The 18,613-nt window shown below is 40.2% G+C and overlaps 3 protein-coding genes across 4 annotated transcripts; 2 read left to right on the forward strand and 1 right to left on the reverse strand.

Moving 5' to 3' along the window:
• Positions 1-33: 33 nt before the first annotated feature.
• Positions 34-13,660, reverse strand: LOC128873131 (activating transcription factor 3). Of its 2 annotated transcripts, none has more exons than XM_054116456.1 (4): positions 12,925-13,660; positions 3,793-3,997; positions 3,247-3,383; positions 34-2,632 (listed from the first exon to the last, which is right to left on the reverse strand). In XM_054116456.1, exons 2-4 carry the CDS (start codon positions 3,974-3,976, stop codon positions 2,198-2,200), a joined length of 756 nt encoding a protein of 251 aa, XP_053972431.1. In that variant the 5' UTR covers positions 3,977-3,997; positions 12,925-13,660; the 3' UTR covers positions 34-2,197. The 2 variants fall into 2 exon arrangements, with proteins under 2 accessions (XP_053972431.1, XP_053972429.1); XM_054116454.1 differs by having other exon boundaries at positions 3,739-3,997; positions 12,925-13,621.
• A 480-nt stretch (positions 13,661-14,140) lies between these two features.
• LOC128873130 (nucleic acid dioxygenase ALKBH1) lies at positions 14,141-15,571 on the forward strand. The gene is made up of 4 exons (XM_054116453.1): positions 14,141-14,488; positions 14,551-14,659; positions 14,721-14,874; positions 14,943-15,571. The coding sequence occupies exons 1-4, from the start codon at positions 14,303-14,305 to the stop codon at positions 15,520-15,522; spliced, it is 1,029 nt and encodes a 342-aa protein (XP_053972428.1). The 5' UTR covers positions 14,141-14,302; the 3' UTR covers positions 15,523-15,571.
• A 1,103-nt stretch (positions 15,572-16,674) lies between these two features.
• On the forward strand, positions 16,675-18,442 carry LOC128873133 (V-type proton ATPase subunit D). Its single transcript, XM_054116458.1, has 4 exons — positions 16,675-16,754; positions 17,107-17,224; positions 17,301-17,786; positions 17,856-18,442. The coding sequence occupies exons 1-4, from the start codon at positions 16,714-16,716 to the stop codon at positions 17,946-17,948; spliced, it is 738 nt and encodes a 245-aa protein (XP_053972433.1). The 5' UTR covers positions 16,675-16,713; the 3' UTR covers positions 17,949-18,442.
• Positions 18,443-18,613: the final 171 nt, after the last annotated feature.

Raw genomic sequence — 18,613 nt, forward strand, 5'->3', positions numbered from 1 at the left:
TAAATCCAATACTAATTTCTTTCGATACGATGATTGAATTAATACAAATTTTACTTTTTTCAGAATCTTCAAAGTTTCGGCAATAGAAAAAGATTTGCATATAAATATAACCTCTATTTCAGTATGTCTGATATTTCTTTCTGAACTCGGCATTAGTAAATAGACATTAATGCTTAACACGTGTATTAAACTATTAAATACTCTTTTCGGGCAACTTAATAAAATTTATATAAAAAGCAAATATATATATATATATATATATGTATGTATGTATATGTAGCACCACACGTGTGTGACTGTTGCGTGTTTACGGTTGTCCTTGCGCATTTACAACATACATAACATTCGTAGATATTTAATCCATTTATATTCTGTATTTTATACATTGTTCACCTTCAAAAATATTAATAAACACAAACGAGTAGCATACTTGTACGCGTAAGAAGTCGATTAGAAGTGATATATTTGTCGCAGGTACTCGTTCTATTTAGCATGTGTATTTAGTATAAAATCTAAATACAAATGGATTAATTTTTTAAATCGCATACTGTGAAGTAAAACAAGAGGAAGACTTCTGTCTCACTTCTGTCTCGCGAAGTGCAGGAAAAATCTTCCACTTTGTTAGATAAACTGGCGGTAACATTCCGAGATTGAAAAGCATTTTAGTCCAAAGACTCGAAGCATTTCACTATTAAACTAGCTTTCATAAATTGCACGAACGTTTAAGCGTAGCCCAAAGTGCGTTTGCCAAGCTCTCTCTTCACTGATATATGGATAACAAAAATATAACATCTCGTTCTTTTACTTTGACCAATGTCTCCGATGATTCTTTGGCATTCTCTCGCATCACTGTCAGTCGATGTACACGCTGCATAATTCAATAATTAAAATTTCAATAATTACACGGCCAGAGTCACTACGTAAAGGTAGAATTAGAGATTAAAAATTAATTTTCACCACAAACGCACCGAGGGAGGGTAACTACCCACAATTGAGGTATGTCGTTCGGCTCTTGTCATATTAATGAAACAATTAATTGCAGATTAATTAAGTGTTCATTAAATTTTAATGACGCGCGCGCATATGTATATATATATATATATACATGTATAAACACACATATATATGTGCGTGTTTGTAAGTGTAAATATATAACATATGTATCTGTATAAAATATGCACATGTATAATATTAAATATCATTCGATTATTCGTATAATTATAAGTATCCTTTGAACGCGTCTCGTAATCGCGTCGCAATATGATAATTGTAATCAATATCAGAAGACTTACATGCTTAAAAGGCATCTCTCACTGGTGAATCGAGAAATGGTCACGTAAAAAATAACGGCACTAACGCGATGCAATTTGTAAGAAGTTTTCTCGACTTTCACGTGAACGAAAGCACTTTGGTAGCGCTCGTAGACTTTCTTTCTCTTCGCGCTTTGTTTCGACTTAGCGTCGTAGAAAGATCATCATAGTTGACAGAAGTAAAACTTTCTTTTCAAGAATATTTTTTCCATATAACATTAGGCATTATAGAGAATTTTCTATCCGTTTACAAGGTTCTTCTTCAAAAACTAACGTCCGACAACTAGGCTCAGCTTCGCTCATCTAGAGCGCTACAAAAGTGATACGTTTCTGTCTTACAGTTGTCGATTATACATATTAATTATACCTTAGAATGTCACAGTACTTATGTTCAAGGAATTGGTTACTTACTTTCAAAAAAGGATTACTTTCAAGGAATGTCTTCAAGCGTTCTACGTTGAACGTTCCGAGTATAAAGGTGTATGTTAAAAAAAAAAAGAAAAGGAGAGAGGGAAGACGAGTAGGTAAAGAACCTACTATAAGACGTTAAAGAAAAAGGATAAGAAGGAAAAGGGAGCGCGAAATGATGTTATCGTAATCATTAATCAACTTATAAGCTATAGACTTGCAATTAACAGAGGAGGGAAGGAGATCTAGGAGAGTCTGGTTTACCGGACATGACAAGGGAGATCCAACAAGAAGGACATTCACGAGACTCTCCAAATGTTTTCTGGATAACATATTCTCCAACTGTTATCGATGTTTCAGTTCTCCGAGGTCTTCTTGGAATGCATACAACCAGGGTCATCGCAGACCGGTAAACCTAAACCTCCTCAGAGATTGCTCCCTAAAATGGCGGCAGGGATCACTTATAATGGATAAAACTACTAAACTGTACAACCGGAATCCGAGGTTGGCACATAAGGGCTTCCCTGTCGGTAGAAATCACCCTCGTACTCTTCCACTTTCACCGGGTACTCTGTAACGCAATTCTGAGGTTGGTTCAACGCTGGCGGAGGTTGCACAAAGTTTTCTTGGTAACTAGGTAGGTGCACGGGTTCCGCGAACTGCTGATAAGAAGTATCCGAAGCACCCTGCTTCAGACATGTCGGTCCGTGGAGGCTCAGCATGTCCACCAGCCTGCGCCTCTGCGTCTCCAGCTCCTGTATCTGTGACTTTAGGTCATGGTTTTGCGTTTCGAGGATCTCCGATTCCTGTACCAGGATCACCGTCTTCTCACGCTTCTTCAGCCGGCACTTGGTTGCGGCGATTTTGTTCCTTTCGCGTCGTCTTCGGCGCCTTTCCTCGTCCTCCGGTGTCAGCTGAAAGGATTGCACGCCGTTTACTATATTAATCTTGCTTTTACGAGGCGTTAATCACTATAGAGACGTTATATTCCCGAAGGGCCACTTGGCAATACAAGTGTAGGAAAATGAACGACGACAAAATTTAATGAAATAAAGGTAAGGTTCGTTAGTCAAGACATAGACGGGTAAGCGTACGCTCCGCGAATTTTCCAGCTCTATTTTTTCATAAGTTGTTACACGAATTACGTATCATCTCGTTTATCTATGAAAATAACGATACTCGGCATTTCCTACCACTGTACAGAGATTATACATAGAATTACTTCTCTATACTTTTTAGCACAACAGCATTTACGTTTAAAATGAAAAGAAAAAGACTTTACCGTGAAATTATTTTTAATATAGCGGCTCTTTATTTTTTGGAAATTGTCATTCGAGTTGATAATGTAATGTGTACTATTGCTTGATCGAAGTAGTCGAGAATACAAGGAATATCCGGCTGGAAATCAAGAAGGACTCGGTCGACTCGAGAACCCTTGAAATCGATGAAACGCCGACTTACAGCGCAATCGCCCGACGTCACGACTGTTTTATCGTTTTAACGAGAACAGTATGTGAGGATTTCTTACTCCACCGCGGTTGTTGTTGTTGCTCCCCTCGTCCTCCTCCTCGTCGTCCGCACTGCCGTCCTCCTTTTTCGTCCTCTTCTTGGAGTCATCCCCGCTTCCATTGGCTCGCCTCTTCGTTTGGAGCGTCAACTTCAATCCTATAATTTTTATATACGAAAGCGTCAATTACGAATCCCAAGCTCGTTGGGATATACTCCCAAAAGTGTTTTGCACGTGTGGAAAATTGAATATACTTCGTTTATCGATATTTTTCTGTCGTTCTGTATCGAGCAATGTTGGATCGAACAGAAAAAAAGTGATCGTAATAAAAATTTGAAAGAAGTTAAATAAGGGGATAGAGAGGTCTAATTGTGGCTTTAGAAACTAGAGTTGGTTATTAAGACGGTGACAAGGCCGGGACAGCCTTGGAACCGTGAGATTCGAGAGACGAAACAAAAGAAACCATGGAGACGCGACCCGGTAGGATCATCAAGGCCACCACCGGATGGGTACCTTCTTTAATGAGCTGACTACAGGTGTGCTGAACACTCGGTGGGCTCGGCTCACCGCTGCTAGTCGAGTCCGTACGGTCCCTGCTTTTCTCGTTCGTGTAACCCTCGAAGGGATTGGTCATAGCGATTAGGGAATTTACAATTTCCGGTGTCCTTGGCGTGACCTCGGCCGCCGCGACACCGAGAAGACCCGCGGCAGCCGCTGGACTAGGATTCACGTTCACGTTCAGGTTGTACATGGTCTGTTATTACCATTTAACCTGGAACAAGAACAGAGAGCGTCGATAAGATTAGCCGGTCGATACATATCGATCGTTAACCGGGGACCTACAGTTACTCGATTTTTACTGGTATTATTCATCGGTATTGAAATACTTTCTTCGATTTCTTATCTTCCATCTTCAAAGAAAAATATTTCGTATGGATATTACGTTATCGTTGGTATAATTCTCGCTGATAAGCGAAACCTCACTGATCTGTGGCTACTTTATATCTGCAATTCTCGGCGATTTTTGGACGTTGTGCGTTGATAATACGATATCCTTCTTTGTGGTTTTCCCGAGGGATAAAATTAATTGCGACAAATCAACTTTAATCAACCGTAAATTACATCGTTCCCTATTCGTTCGTTATAGATGGAAATCGAAGGAAATTGTTTGACTTGGAATTATTTATACGACCTTGATGCATCAATTATCGAGCACGGATCCATGTGAGAACAAAAGAGGAATTCAGATTGAATCGCGGTACTCTGATAACGAAACAGGAAGCCAGAGATCGTTATCGACGCCACGGTGTGTAACTGGCCTTCGTCAATCGTCAAAGATTCAAGTATTGCGTTAGATATGCCACCAGTCATGGTTCAACGACATCGACGTTACCAAACAGTTTGATAATAACAACGATAAAAATTCATTTTCAAGTATCGTCTCCAAAATCTGTATAAGATTTGAACTGCAAGCAATTTTTGTTAGAAATGTATCGATCTTCGTGGATCCGATAACTAATCGAAACGAATAAACCATTAATTTCAATTCGACTGCGCGGCGCGGCGAGGCGGCCCCATATCGTTCTCTGATCTTTCGATCGATTTATCGATTCCTTCGTACAGTTGGCGCCCACGTACGAGACCGCGAGGAACATCTTCCTCTGCGGTATATAGGTCAGTGGGAATAACGCCTTTGGCAGAAAGGCTCATCGTCGCAGCTTCTGACCGCGGTTCGGATCCGGTCCGAGGAAGTCCATTCTTTTTTTCTCGCTAGAAAGTGTAACCAGCCTCCACGAAAATGCGAAGAAGCAATCGAGGAGATCCGCAGCAGCAGGCGAAAGACTCGGCGGAGGAGGAACCATAGAAGGCTGCGGAGGAGGAACCATAGAAGGCTACGGAGGAGGAGTTGCAAGGGCATTAGGCTCCGAATACGGAACGATAAAATTCTTACGAAACGTGGCTCTCACGTGCACACGTACTATACATATAACCACGCGCGCACACTTGTGCATCGAGAGTTGGCAGGCTGAGAAAAAGTGAATGAGAAAGAGAGAAAGAAGGAGGTCCTCCCGAGGAGGTTGGGCAACTTGGACGGAGCACAGCCGAAGAATTCGATGCCTGAAAACAAACCGGCCGGCTCTAGCCTGGGCTGGAGAACGCACGGCACGGTTCCTTTTTAGAGGACACGCCAGAACAGACGCGCGCCTGCGTTCGCGCACGTCGACGTGTATTTTTGACGAGAATTGACAAGCTTTTAACGCTCGTACCATCATCGCTGCGGATTTTTGCGCGACCTGAGATATTGGTTTATTACTTGCGCGATCCTCGCTCGTCGATCACGGTTGGCCAACCCATCGTTCTACGCGATGGTAAAACGTTATCGGAAGGTAATCGACTCTGATACTTTGCTACCTGACCGAACAATTCTTTTATCTTTCCGCTTTCGTCGCGTTACACAATCCGCGGTCTCGTATATTTTCCTATATGTATTTTGTTTCCTCGAGCGAAACGAAACAAATACGAAGAAAGATAAGAAAGAGATAATTAATCGTTCAACTGCGCGAAAGTTATCTGTTTTCTTTTTTTATTATTACTGCCGCAAGGAATTTCGAACCAAGAGTCTGCTCTTGCGAATCTGTTATAGGAAATTATAACGATCGTTGCAGGACTAACAAAAATAACGGTGGTAAAGATGATAGGGTATACGATACACGATACAACTATATGCTCGCTTAATCGGTCACTTATATAAAGCCGTGGAATCGATGCAACAGATTGAAATAATAATCGGGGAATCGTGTTTGTTTGAATGGGAACAGGTGTCCGATCGAAGCCGTCGCCACTGCACGCTGTTAAACGTATAAATAGAAACCGTTTGATTTTGATGTATGCCACGAACGCTTCGGTATTCGGCTGATCTCTCGTTGAAAGATTTTACAACTGTGCCGAATTATATCGCTGAAATGTGTAATTCTATTCACACATTTATTTTTTATTCTTTCTTTCAGGGGAGAGTGCGAAAGGCGCGAGATACGATTACCTTGGAATTACGCGTCGTACTCGACTCTACTTTTATACGAAATATTCCGGGACTAAAATTTGAAAAATAAAGTGACGAGTCCCGCCTGCCACGATATCGTTATCGTATCGATGTTAACCGACTACGTCCAATAGTAATCCTCGGAGGCGAACAGTGAGAGGGAGAGAGGCGAGGGGAAAAATTATAAACGCAGCATGGTTTATTTTGCGTCAAGGTGCACCGAAGCTATTCGTAGAGTGACCGCCTAATAATAAGCACACTTCCGATTCGTAGGGACTGTTCTGGTCGAGGGTATTGTGTCGTGGTTGCGTGACGTGTTTTTCGTGTGGGGCACGTTCCCCCTCTTGCGCGACAAAATCGTGCCGGCAGCGGAAACTTTATCGACTTTATCGCCAGATACATAGAACCGAGCCACAGCGCTCTCGAACTCGCGCACAGTGGAACCTTTGTTGGCTTTCGGAGCACTGTTGACATTCTCAAGGTAATTTTATACCGATCGAAGGGGTTGGAAGTTTTTGGCTGTTCGCAAAGGACGAGGAGAGTCGCACGCCTCGCGGCACTGTTTATACGTTCAAAATAATAAAGATGCTCTTGTGTCGCATTCCGATCGGCGCTGAAACGAATAGTTGAAATGATGATGAAACGATTAACGAGCATTCGTAAACAAATGACGCGACAACGGACGCGTAAACATTTGCGAGTTCGTATCAAACTCGATTCTATCGCTAGCGAAAGCCGCGGCACATGTTCGTGAGAATAAGGAGGATCGGAGAAAGATTAATCGCCAGCTGGTCTGTTCGCGCGAAAGACGACGCGTTGCCGGAATTTTCGGAGCGTCTCGACGCTTTTCGAAAAGGGGGCCGATATATCGTTGCTGGTGTATTTATGACTCGCGTTTGACACAGCATGCGTTACGAAGCTACATACTGTGCGTTCAACGAGACCGATGAAGCTCTTGATAAAGTTCGAATCAAACTCCTCGAATGGTGAGAACGGTTTATGGAAAAGACAGGAAAAAACAGTGAACGTTGATGAGAAAGAACGTCAAAATAAAGGATAGCCCAAGGGATGCGTGAAAGGAGACACACGATACGAGTCGACGCCGACGGGGAAGGAGAGTGCAAGGGAACTTGCGCAACCGATGTCCATCTAGCCAGAAAAAGCTTTTATCGTGCTTTTTCGGTACGGTCGTCGACATAAGCGTGGGCGGCCTAATTCCTACGGATGTCTTTTGTACTACATACGCGTTCGATCGTCGATACAAAATAGCCAATTGTCCGGAATGCAAGTCTCATCGGGAGTAAAACGAGCCATCGAAACAATAACACAAAATTAATTTCGCATAGACATCCGGCAAGATCGGCGAAAGTGAAACAACGAGCTCTGCCGGGGACGAGGGAACAGGGGGACCATTACGGCACTATCTGTCCCCATTATACGACTTTAATTACGGCAAATTACTTTACCGGTGCCCTGAAACGCGACAACAATCAATTACCCGCGGCTAGCCATGTTTTACTTTTATAAACTAGATAATTTCATTGTAAGATTGAGTAGACTTGGAGGGATCCATCGAACCCGGTGAATGCCGAATGTCAATTGTCGAAGACACCGAGCTGTCCTGGAGTATCCTACGCAACGCTCTTCCCGCGCTATGTTTGGCGTTCGCAACGAAATTTATGCTTCCTGTCCGCTCGTAACGCGACCACACGCTCGTTGCCGTCGGCATGTAATTTACATACGGTGGCCGGTTTGTGTACGTTTCGTCTATGACTGTCGCGCGACCGCCTGGAACTACACGAGAAAAAAGAAAATCGTACGAACCAAACTTACGTTCCGTGACCCCTCGTAAACGTACAATCCCCGGGTCAATAAAGGGTGTACCGTGCAATAATTATTACTCGATTAATCATCGTCGATATTAGCCTAAAACGAAAAGTTACTCGGAGAGAAACTCTGATAAGTCGCGCGAATTAGTCAAACAACGTTCAAAACTAACAGCTCGACCCGATTCTAGACTGCCTCGACGATCCACGATCCACGATCTTTCGAAGAAACGGTTAGGAAAGGAACAATTAATGGAGATTGATGTCTCCCGAACCCGCATAACGTTCTCCCTTCTTGGGGAATCGTTCTCGACATACGGGCGCGAATTCGTGTTCCGAGAGACGACGCCGACGCGGACAACGGAATGGCGTACAAACTTCCAAGCACGAGGCTCCAAGAAAGTATAAAATTCGACGGAAAACGTTAATCGATGATTCCCTGTACCCGTCCACACGTTCGAAACGGTACTAGGATAGAACGACGGATTCTTTCGATGACACGTTAAAGGCAGAACAATCCTTTTCGAACATTCCATTTCGTGCGGCAACAATCCTTCGCGTAATTTTCCCGGTGTGTCACCGCCTCTAACCATCATTTCGTAATTCAACACCTGTCGAACGAACTCCGCAGAGAGCATCCGGATTTTCCAAAAGAAGGGATACGCGTCGGTTTCTAAAGACTCTTCAGAGGACAACAACACCACTTCACGCGATTATTCAAATTTACAGCGTAACTATTCGTTTCACGATAAGTAAGAGCTACGACATCTCAGAGACCCGTTGCCAGCAACGCCGACGGAAACTCGTAAGAAACTAAGTTCCGGTGCGCGACGTTGGTGGCAATGTTTTGTAGGAGTTTGGGTAAACGACGTTACCTAGATTTTCTTGCTGTTTCAACGAAATCGATTACCCACTTGAACGTTTGATCATCGGATACGCGTTCCGTTGTAAACTGGCTGTCTCGGGAATCGCGCGTTACCAATCGCGTTCTGCACGCGATTTCAGCAACGAGCGATTCCACGAGGACGTTGTCATCTCGAATGTCGTCGCCGTGTCTCTCTGTTCGGTTGGAGATCCAAATCGCGAGACAAGTTTCAGCCAACACGAAACTTTTTGACCGCCGAGCACGTGCAATCGATGCAGACGCGGACGCTTCGAAATCCAGCTTGCGTCTTACCTTCTGCTCCTCTCTGCTCGCGCGAACGAACGCCGATTGCGTAACAAGTGCGCGCGCTAGCAAAAATCTTACTCGTGTGAATTCCAAATTCACCATCGATATCTCGCGAGTGCGAACACGCGTGCACGAGAGGAGGAGAGAGAAAGAGCGAACGATAAACAACGCGTCGCGTCGCGTCGCGTCGGAAGGTGCAGAGGCGTGAAAATAGGCGGCGACGAAAATAACTGGAAATGCCCGGAAAAATGTTACGCGCAAGCAACAAGTGGAACAAGTATATTAGAATAGTGGAGTCTTTCGGAGATCCTGTACAAACGACCGATTCACTTTTCTTACCAATTTGTAAATAAACGACGCGTGAACCGAAATATCCTAGATTCTTCCAAGCCTCTCATTAAAACGATAAGAGACTTTACCGAATCGATGTTCACAGATGTCAAACAGCTGACACTTGCCACATAATACGATAAAACTGTCAATGTCGTTGGAAGACACGAGTCACATTTTGTCATCGTACGAAAGAATAGTAAGCCACGGAAACATAGAAACATAGTCGACTGAAAATAAAGACGGGCGTAGAAAGATTAGTAGATGATTTTATCGTTGGTTCTGCGATCATCAACTGCGCGTTCCATAGTTTTACGAATTCTCGTTTCGTAAGACGAGACTGGTAATTCAGCCTAGGCTGGAAATATTATTAGCGATATTACAAGTATGCCAGCGTTATTTACAATCGTCTGGTGTCGTCGTCCCGCAAGCGTTACAGGAACATATTAAAGAAGCAATCCACGGTGTATGGCCAGCCGTCGTTCGTCGTACACTTCGACTTCGCTTTGATCTCTAAAGTGACACAGATTTGTTGTTGGTTGTCCGCGATGAATTAAGAACGACAATATTGTGCATCGTTTGTCTTACCACGATGCGAGGCAATTCCTAGTAAAACTCATACCGTTGAAGAACAAAGTCGCGAACCGACCGCCGACTAACTTCAGCTCGCAACTTGTTGCTGTAAGACCGAAAATAAAATCGTGGAAATGCGAAGAACGAGCATCGTGACATCTAGATTTTTGAAAACAATTTTCGTAAACAGACCACGATAATTGGACGAGAGGCTGAGGAGGTTAATATTTTGTTCCCGCGCAACAGAAATCCGTCTTCTTACCGCCATTTCTTTGCGATGCATATTACCATTTTAAATTCAATCGGTACATTGACGCCCTTGAGCAATAATGGCCTCCCCCACCAGCCCCTTTTTTCCGAGCACCTCTCACTCTTTCACCATGACAACTTGCAAATCCAGTTATATCATCTCTCGACTTTGTAATCAGCTGTGTGCAAGAAGGTGACTCGAGCGAGCGATCGAACGAACGAGCTTGCCCCTCGATGATAAATCATCGCAAAGCTTTTATACGCGCCACCGTTTTCCTTGCACGTGGTAGATACGTAATAATTGAAACGTTTCGAAAAGACTGCGTATCGTAAAATTTCAAGAGAACCAACACGGAGAAAAAGATTTTCCGAAAGCGAGATAAAGATAAAAAAAAAAAAGCACCACCGAGGAGCAAAGCTATTCGCCTAGTTGCAATATTTAATGACCTTCGGACTTATGGAAATGTGCACGCTATCTGACACACGTGCAGATCCTGTACGGGCGAGTTTCGAAGCCGACGACGATCTATGAATTAAATGTCAGTAAGGTCATGGTCGCGAAACAGCGAGGTATCCTTACCGTGGACCAACCGGACGCCGATAATTGTTCAATTTAAAAAATGCTCAACACTGTAGACACTCCACCGGAAAACGGTGTGCAACGGTACAACATTGTAATTAATTATCGCGTCCAACGTGTTGCGCCGTGGATGGATTGACGTTTGCGTAGTGAATGCAAAGATAAGATTATTGTTGTATAATGGTTATCAACCGCGGAGGAAGTTTACAAACGAAAGTAAACATTTAAGGTTCGTGGCTGCGCGAACGGAAACCTCTGAAGAGATTCGCACGAGTCGGTTTACTTGTTAATAATAAAACATTATTACTGCGAGAAACGTTTGTACTAATATTTTTGTCGACCACGGACATTCAATGGTAAATCGTTTAAGAAATACGATTTTCCATCGTTACGAAGGATAAAAATAACGCGTAAAATTGAAATAGAAAGCAACTTGGACGAATGTTATGTTCCACGCAAAGTTTGTTTTCCTTCGTATAAATATGTTCGCTTACGAACATGCATTTCTATAAACACTGAGTTGTTCGCAATAAACGTACTCAACGGTTAAACTGTCGTAATATGAGGTTTTATGATTACAGTTATTCGTGATCCTACTTAACTCCACTTTACATGCCAACGTAAACATTATACTTTCGTTTACGTAGACGGAAAGATGTTCGAACGATCGCGAAAACTCGACAACAATTTCTCATTGTCGACATATCTGCACCGCGATCAAAACATTTCATTGAAAAATCAAAGCCGAAAGGATGTAACCCTGCGCAAATGTTTAGTTTAAGCAAAGTATTGTGCAATCGTGAACATTGGTACCGTGCGAGAGCATATACATATAGTCCTTGCTAGATTCGCCACAATGTTGCCAATGTTCTGTGTCTTGCTATATTTAAGGTTCCCCACTACACCAGATGTTTTCCGTGACACTAATCATACATTATCGCGAGTTGATTCTCGGGTGTCACGAGTCCACTGTCTCTCGATAAATTCCCAAAACGTATTTTCCGAATAGTAACAACGCGAACAAATCAAGCCTTTTCTCGGTCTACTTGTGTCTGTAAACGCGAATCTTGTTTCGACGGTTTCGGTGGTATCGCGTGAACACGGTAACCGATAATCGACTTTACGGCCAACTTCATATTCATGAACCACGGGCGAACTAGCTTTACCGCGAATTCCGTACAAGAATCGTGAAATATAATTCGAAGTTAATCAAACGTACCAGAGAGAAACTAGATTCTCCCTGCTATCACTCTCGAGTTAACCAAAAAGAAATAGCATACGTGCCTCGAGTGAAAACAAAGAATCGGAATAGGTTAAAAACGAAGAGCAACAGTTTATAATGTACTCGCGCCGCGAAGCAAACGTACCATTTAACATATTCTTCCCTCGATTCTTGCCGTAATAATGCAACATGTTCGTAATAAAGCTCCGCTCGGTAGTCGTACGACCTTGAATAGTTGCGAACTCAAGCTTCGCGGTGTTTCGACGATAGAAAATTATCGCCGATCGTTTCGATATCTGTTTCTCGATTACGAGCATTCTATTCGATTTTGATAACGAATCCGACGATAATATTTCAAACGTAAATGAGGATTCCAGAATATACACCGGGAGACATTGTAAAAACTGTCATTCTGGAAAAAAACTAAACGATGCACACGCGTACTCCAAAGTCGATGCAAAGAGTAAGCGTGTTGCAAAAAGAAAAGAGAGAAAAAAAAAACGAATGCCACTAGTCCCATAAGTTGAAAAACGCGTGACAATCCAACCATAGCGAGAATCCCAACGAAATTCAGCCTGCCAGACACGACACACGTTATCACACCCTCGAACTATATTACAAGAATAGCCTCGTACTCGTCTCGACCTACAAAGAACTTTATTACGTACAGAGAAGACGGTTGGTTTTCAGTGCATGCACGAGTCCTACCTTTTCAGTGCGAACGACAACACAGCGCTCCGATACGCCCAACACCGCCCTCCTTCGTCGGCTGCCGGCGCACGACTGTGGATAATTCGCGGTCGCGGCCGGCCTAGATATATACGAGCTATTTTTAGCAACCGTCGCCACCAACAACGATACCGATTGGCCGACGATGACGTGACCGAGCTACGCGATTGGTTCATCTCGCGAATATGCCGCGAGTTCTGGTACAGGCCTGGCTCATTGCTGGGCGCGACTCCGCGGGCTGCGGGCACGACATTTGTTGACATGAAACTGTCAGGGAATACACGTTACACGCTCCCTCGCCTCGGTCCGCACTCTGCCGGCATTTCAGCCGCGTGTTGCGCTACGATCAACCGTACTACACATACAGAGTGTTCCTATGCATTCTTACTTTCGTCCCTTTCCCTCGCTTCTAGCATTGTTCATTTATGACGATATCGTGAAAGATGCTTAAGGGTGTTTCTTTGTCTCGTTATTTCATATTTAAACTCTGTAAAAACACTTTTCATTTTGTTTTTTTTTTTTTTATAATTCTTATTCTCGGCAATAGTCGGCATATTTATATATTTGTAGTACATACTCGGAAAAATTCAACTCGTTTTTTTCGAAGGAAAGTAATTCGATGAAATATGCAAAAGTTACTACTAGTAACTGGAACAAGGTTCGTTCGTATTCTTACAGTTACAGGTGAATAGCGTATCTCGATTAGGGTGGGTGGAGAATAGAATTTATGGAGAATAGAAGCGATGGTAATAGACGACTATTAGCGCGGTGTGCACTATTAATTTGCGTTGAGCTTTCGAAAAGCCTTGAAGTTGGGCGGCGTGCCTCTCTTCGGATCTATGAAATCATAGATTTCCCGGCAACGTTATTATGCGAAAATTACGCTCTAAAATTAGTCACAGTCCATTACCGTGCGTGTATGGGATGGGCAAGAAGAGAAATAAATGCTTGAAACTCAAACTTTTTCGATACGCACATATCTCGCTATTAGTGTTCGCGACAACGACGATGATATATGCTAATCGTAAGTGAATCAAATGGTCGTAATGACACGATACACCGTTTATGTGTTCGCTCGTCGAATGCATCTCCGTTCTTGTTCTTAGTCACATGTCGTATCGTAAATTTATCTTTGATTGCTTACCTGTGTGTTAGTTGTGAATGCATCGCTACGTAAAAACGATTTTCACAGGGATTTCGGGGAAATGCTACGTTGTAATGGTTAATAACGTTACGGTTGATACTTTCGATTATCCACGTACCGCAAACGGGTCAAAATGACATTCTTATTCAACCATCTAAAACATTTAATCGTATCTTGCATAGAAATCTATGTTAAAATTTACTTTCAAATTACATGAACCGAGTGATGGCGGCACTGGCGACATTCGTCTATCTATACGCAGACGAATCACGATTTGACAAAGATGGCGACGCACATGTCAACGTTATGTTTCGAGAGAGCTTTAAATATTACAAAAGTCGAAATTCATCTCCCGATTTGAGGGATGTGATCGATTTAAATGATCCTAATTGCGATACAGTACGTCATAAATGATAACGTTTCTGTATGTTTCATGTGTATAGGATTCTGTTACTTTTTAGGTTATTTGTACTTCGATTAAAAGGGACTTGTTGAATGAACATTGTGAACATGAATTTGGATTGATGCCAGTGAAAGAGTGGAAAGTCTATGAATTTTTAGATATTCCAGGTACTAATGTTGTTATTATAAAAACAGTCTTCAAGTTTAACTATTTTATGTGCACACGTAGGACTTATCTTCGTAAAAAATCCATTTACCACCGATGGGCAACGGTACTGGATCATAAAATGTTTAAAAGATTATTCGGCGAAACCTTATAAATTAAATCTAGATGCGCATCATCTTTTAACCAATGATGAAACTTGGTGGGATCTGTGTTTTGGGTAAGATTAAATATTAGAGATATAAAGAAACATATTGAAAATATATACATTTACTATGTTAATTTTAGAAACTCTGACAAAGATATGGTATTGCTACCAAAATTACGTTGGGCAACATTGGGGTATCATCATAACTGGGATACAAAATTATATTCCGAAATGAATAAAACACAAATTCCTGACGAATTATCATCGTTAACATCATTTTTGGCAAAAGTGTTAGGTTTTATGGATTTTAAAGCAGAAGCAGCAATTATCAATTATTACAGAATGAATTCAACTCTCGCAGGTCATACAGATCATTCTGAAGTTAACATCAAAGCACCTTTATTTTCTATCAGTTTTGGTCAAACTGCAATATTTTTAATTGGAGGATTCACGAAAGATGACGCAGCTAAAGCTATATTCCTACGAAGTGGAGATATAATAGTAATGTCAGGAGAGTCTCGTTTGAGGTATCATGGAGTACCAAAAATTTTAACAGACACAGCAGAACCTTGGAATGACAAAGAATTGATTAACAATGGAAAACGGTATTGTAAATGGGATTATAATAACTGGAACAAAGCAAAAATGTATATTTCTGAAGCTAGAATTAATATGAATGTAAGACAAGTACTAAAACCTGGGCAGACAGATTTACTGTAAATAATTGTTCAAAATATTCTTGTACAGTTTTAATAAAAAATACTTATATTAATTACATTGTCCTTAGATACTTATTTCTTGTATTATATAAACATCAGTTTAGTTTACATTCGCGGTAGAAGCTGCTCGATAAAAATACAAAAATTTATCCTATTACGTATTTTCTTACTATTATTATTAGATGTATTAATAATAGTTCATTGGGAATTTAAATGTTATTGTTTGGACCGTTTTCTCTTATTGTTTCGTTTGCGATATTGTTTTTAAACATATTATAAACATCGAGAAAGTTCCATGCAATTGTCGCCATTTTTAATAAGAAATCTTGCGAATTCGATATCCATTCGTGTGTAGCATGGATCATCGTATTATATTTACTGTAGTAAATATTTGGATGAGAACTAGTAGATTCTGATAATATCACAGGCATGTATGGTTTGAGCAAAATATTAGTAGCATCTCGTACTGCCTTATTCAGAATAAAATCTTTAGAAATATCTGGTGTATGCACCATTTTGTTCGGTCCGATTTAATTGACGGCTCACCCAAAGGGAAATCTAAACATGGCTATAATAAACATTTCTTGATAACTTTTATTTTATTTATAAATTAACTTTGCACAAACCTATAATTTTCGTTGATTAATATTCATTCTCATGAGGATATTCTCGCAAGCACTTATTATTATTCCTGATCCAAAGCAGCTTCTACGCGATTTATGTGGATTGACAGCACACACATCTATTCTGAATATATTCTGTGATTCGTCATCTCTAACAGAAAAACAACGATTTTCTTTTCTTAATCGTTGCACAAAAGAAGCTCTCATTTTTTCAAATGTAAAAAAATTATTATATTTTTCTGCCATTGGAAAGTACTTTAATACATTCACTCCCCATTATTTCATTTTTTCGTTAGATTAATTTGGAACGATATATTACTTGCTTTAATTTGATAAATTTTTATTTAATTATGAAAATGATATAATTTTTGAACTGTCAAAACTGAAATCTGTAATGTTAGTGTTGACACGTTTCGTTCTTCCATTGTTCCATTAAAAATAAAGCATGATTTTGGTATTTTGAAAATCACGCGCCTTTTCAAGTGCAACTGCGTTTACTCGAAACTTCCGATATCACAAGTCAGCTGATCAATCCCATTCCTGTCTGCTTTATAGTAGTTCTGATAGCTATGTCTGGAAAGGATAAACTTGCAATTTTCCCCTCTCGGGGGTGAGTATTTTACATATAAATTATTTTAACCCTTTTCATCTGTTCATCAACTTTATTTATCATCTATTCAACATTCATTACGATTCCTTACCGAATTATATTGAATTCCTAACATACTTCGTTAGATGGGTGTAACCCTATCTTAGTGTGTTTTAAACGTTCAAGTGACATTTTTAAATACAATTACGAAAATTAATGATATCATAGTTTCTTTGCACATTTTATTTATCGATTTCGTTAAACCGACTTTAAAGGACAGTATAGCATATATAATTTCCTGTAATATAGATAATGTAATTAAAGCTATAAATAAAATAATGCTGGATTTTAATTAATGTATCTTTTTTTTCAGCGCACAAATGTTAATGAAATCCCGTTTACAGGGAGCACAAAAAGGTCATGGCTTGTTGAAAAAGAAAGCGGATGCATTGCAAATGCGTTTTAGATTAATCTTGGGTAAAATTATTGAGGTATAAATTGTCTTGCATATATTTGTAACTGCTTGGTATCTGCTATAATGTTTGTATTTGTTACATTTCAATGTAGACAAAAACACTTATGGGAGAAGTAATGAAAGAAGCAGCTTTCTCATTAGCTGAAGCAAAATTTGCAACTGGAGATTTTAATCAAGTAGTTCTTCAGAATGTGACAAAAGCACAAATTAAAATTCGTTCTAAAAAAGATAACGTCGCAGGTGTTAACCTTCCAGTGTTTGAATCATACCAAGATGGCACAGACACATATGAATTAGCAGGTTTGGCAAGAGGTGGTCAACAATTAGCCAAGTTGAAAAAGAATTATCAAAGAGCAATCAAGTTGTTGGTAGAATTAGCATCTTTACAGACAAGTTTCGTAACCTTAGACGAGGTTATTAAAATCACAAATCGTCGTGTAAATGCTATCGAGCATGTCATCATTCCAAGAATTGAAAGGACTCTTGCTTATATCATTTCTGAACTGGACGAATTGGAGAGAGAAGAGTTCTATCGTCTAAAGAAGATACAAGATAAAAAGAAACAAGCAAAGGCTAAGGTAACATTTTATAAGTTGAATTGTTTTACTTTTTAATGGAGCAGCTCCAGAGATTATTTTATTTTTCAGCTTGAAGTTGCTAAAGCTGCAATGGTAGGTGTCGAGAACGACGTATATACTCCAAATATGCTGGATGAAGGAGACGATGATATTTTATTCTAAAAACTGTAAATAGATTCTTTTCACATGCTAAAGTATTACGAAAAAGTATGTTTCAATTCTGAGTGAATGTGTTAAAAGTGTGAATATTGAAGTATGATTAAACAAAATGATTTAATCCTTTCACAAATATCCTTAGACAATATTAGTCTTACAGTACAGCTATGTTACATCGAAAATTGTATTAACGAAATGTGGTCAGTATATATCAACAAATAATGATAACATTTTTTAATTACATTATGATGCAATATATGCATAAAGAATCTATTATGTTATGATAATTGGAAAGTGTTAACGATATCTCTTGTTGACTGCATATCGCTAGCTTGGTATTTTGTTGAAACTGCTATTGTGTATAAACACTTTCAGTGTATTCGTGTTATTATAGAAATAAGGGTATCGGTAAATGAGAATCTATTCGCGATAGATAGAACATTATAAAATCCAGTATTTAGTAAAAATTTATGAATAATAAACATGTACATATACGTTTACTCCTTATGTCTTAAATTCCTGTCCATTCCCCATAATCGTATTCTTCCTATTTTTCATAAAAAGCGTGGCCTTTTTTAGTTGCTAATAGCATATAATTTTTTGTTTTCAAAGCATAATAAACAAATGCCTATTTTTAATTGTATATTCTATTGATAATTAAAGGTCGACAC

The sequence above is a fragment of the Hylaeus volcanicus genome, chromosome 3 (assembly GCF_026283585.1).
Source record: "Hylaeus volcanicus isolate JK05 chromosome 3, UHH_iyHylVolc1.0_haploid, whole genome shotgun sequence".
Taxonomy (NCBI): domain Eukaryota; kingdom Metazoa; phylum Arthropoda; class Insecta; order Hymenoptera; family Colletidae; genus Hylaeus; species Hylaeus volcanicus.

Bases quoted from the DNA above. Each gene is read 5' to 3' on its own strand.
- LOC128873131 (XM_054116454.1), bottom strand. From the start codon at position 3,976: ATGTACAACCTGAACGTGAACGTGAATCCTAGTCCAGCGGCTGCCGCG. The intron at 3,384-3,738 runs GTACCCATCCGG...TAAAAATTATAG, and splicing joins TAGTCAGCTCATTAAAGAAG to GATTGAAGTTGACGCTCCAA. The intron at 2,633-3,246 runs GTAAGAAATCCT...CAATCCTTTCAG, and splicing joins ACAACAACAACCGCGGTGGA to CTGACACCGGAGGACGAGGA.
- LOC128873130 (XM_054116453.1), top strand. From the start codon at position 14,303: ATGAACCGAGTGATGGCGGCACTGGCGACATTCGTCTATCTATACGCA. The intron at 14,489-14,550 runs GTACGTCATAAA...GTTACTTTTTAG, and splicing joins ATGATCCTAATTGCGATACA to GTTATTTGTACTTCGATTAA. The intron at 14,875-14,942 runs GTAAGATTAAAT...TGTTAATTTTAG, and splicing joins TGGTGGGATCTGTGTTTTGG to AAACTCTGACAAAGATATGG.
- LOC128873133 (XM_054116458.1), top strand. From the start codon at position 16,714: ATGTCTGGAAAGGATAAACTTGCAATTTTCCCCTCTCGGGG. The intron at 16,755-17,106 runs GTGAGTATTTTA...CTTTTTTTTCAG, and splicing joins GCAATTTTCCCCTCTCGGGG to CGCACAAATGTTAATGAAAT. The intron at 17,787-17,855 runs GTAACATTTTAT...TTTATTTTTCAG, and splicing joins AGAAACAAGCAAAGGCTAAG to CTTGAAGTTGCTAAAGCTGC.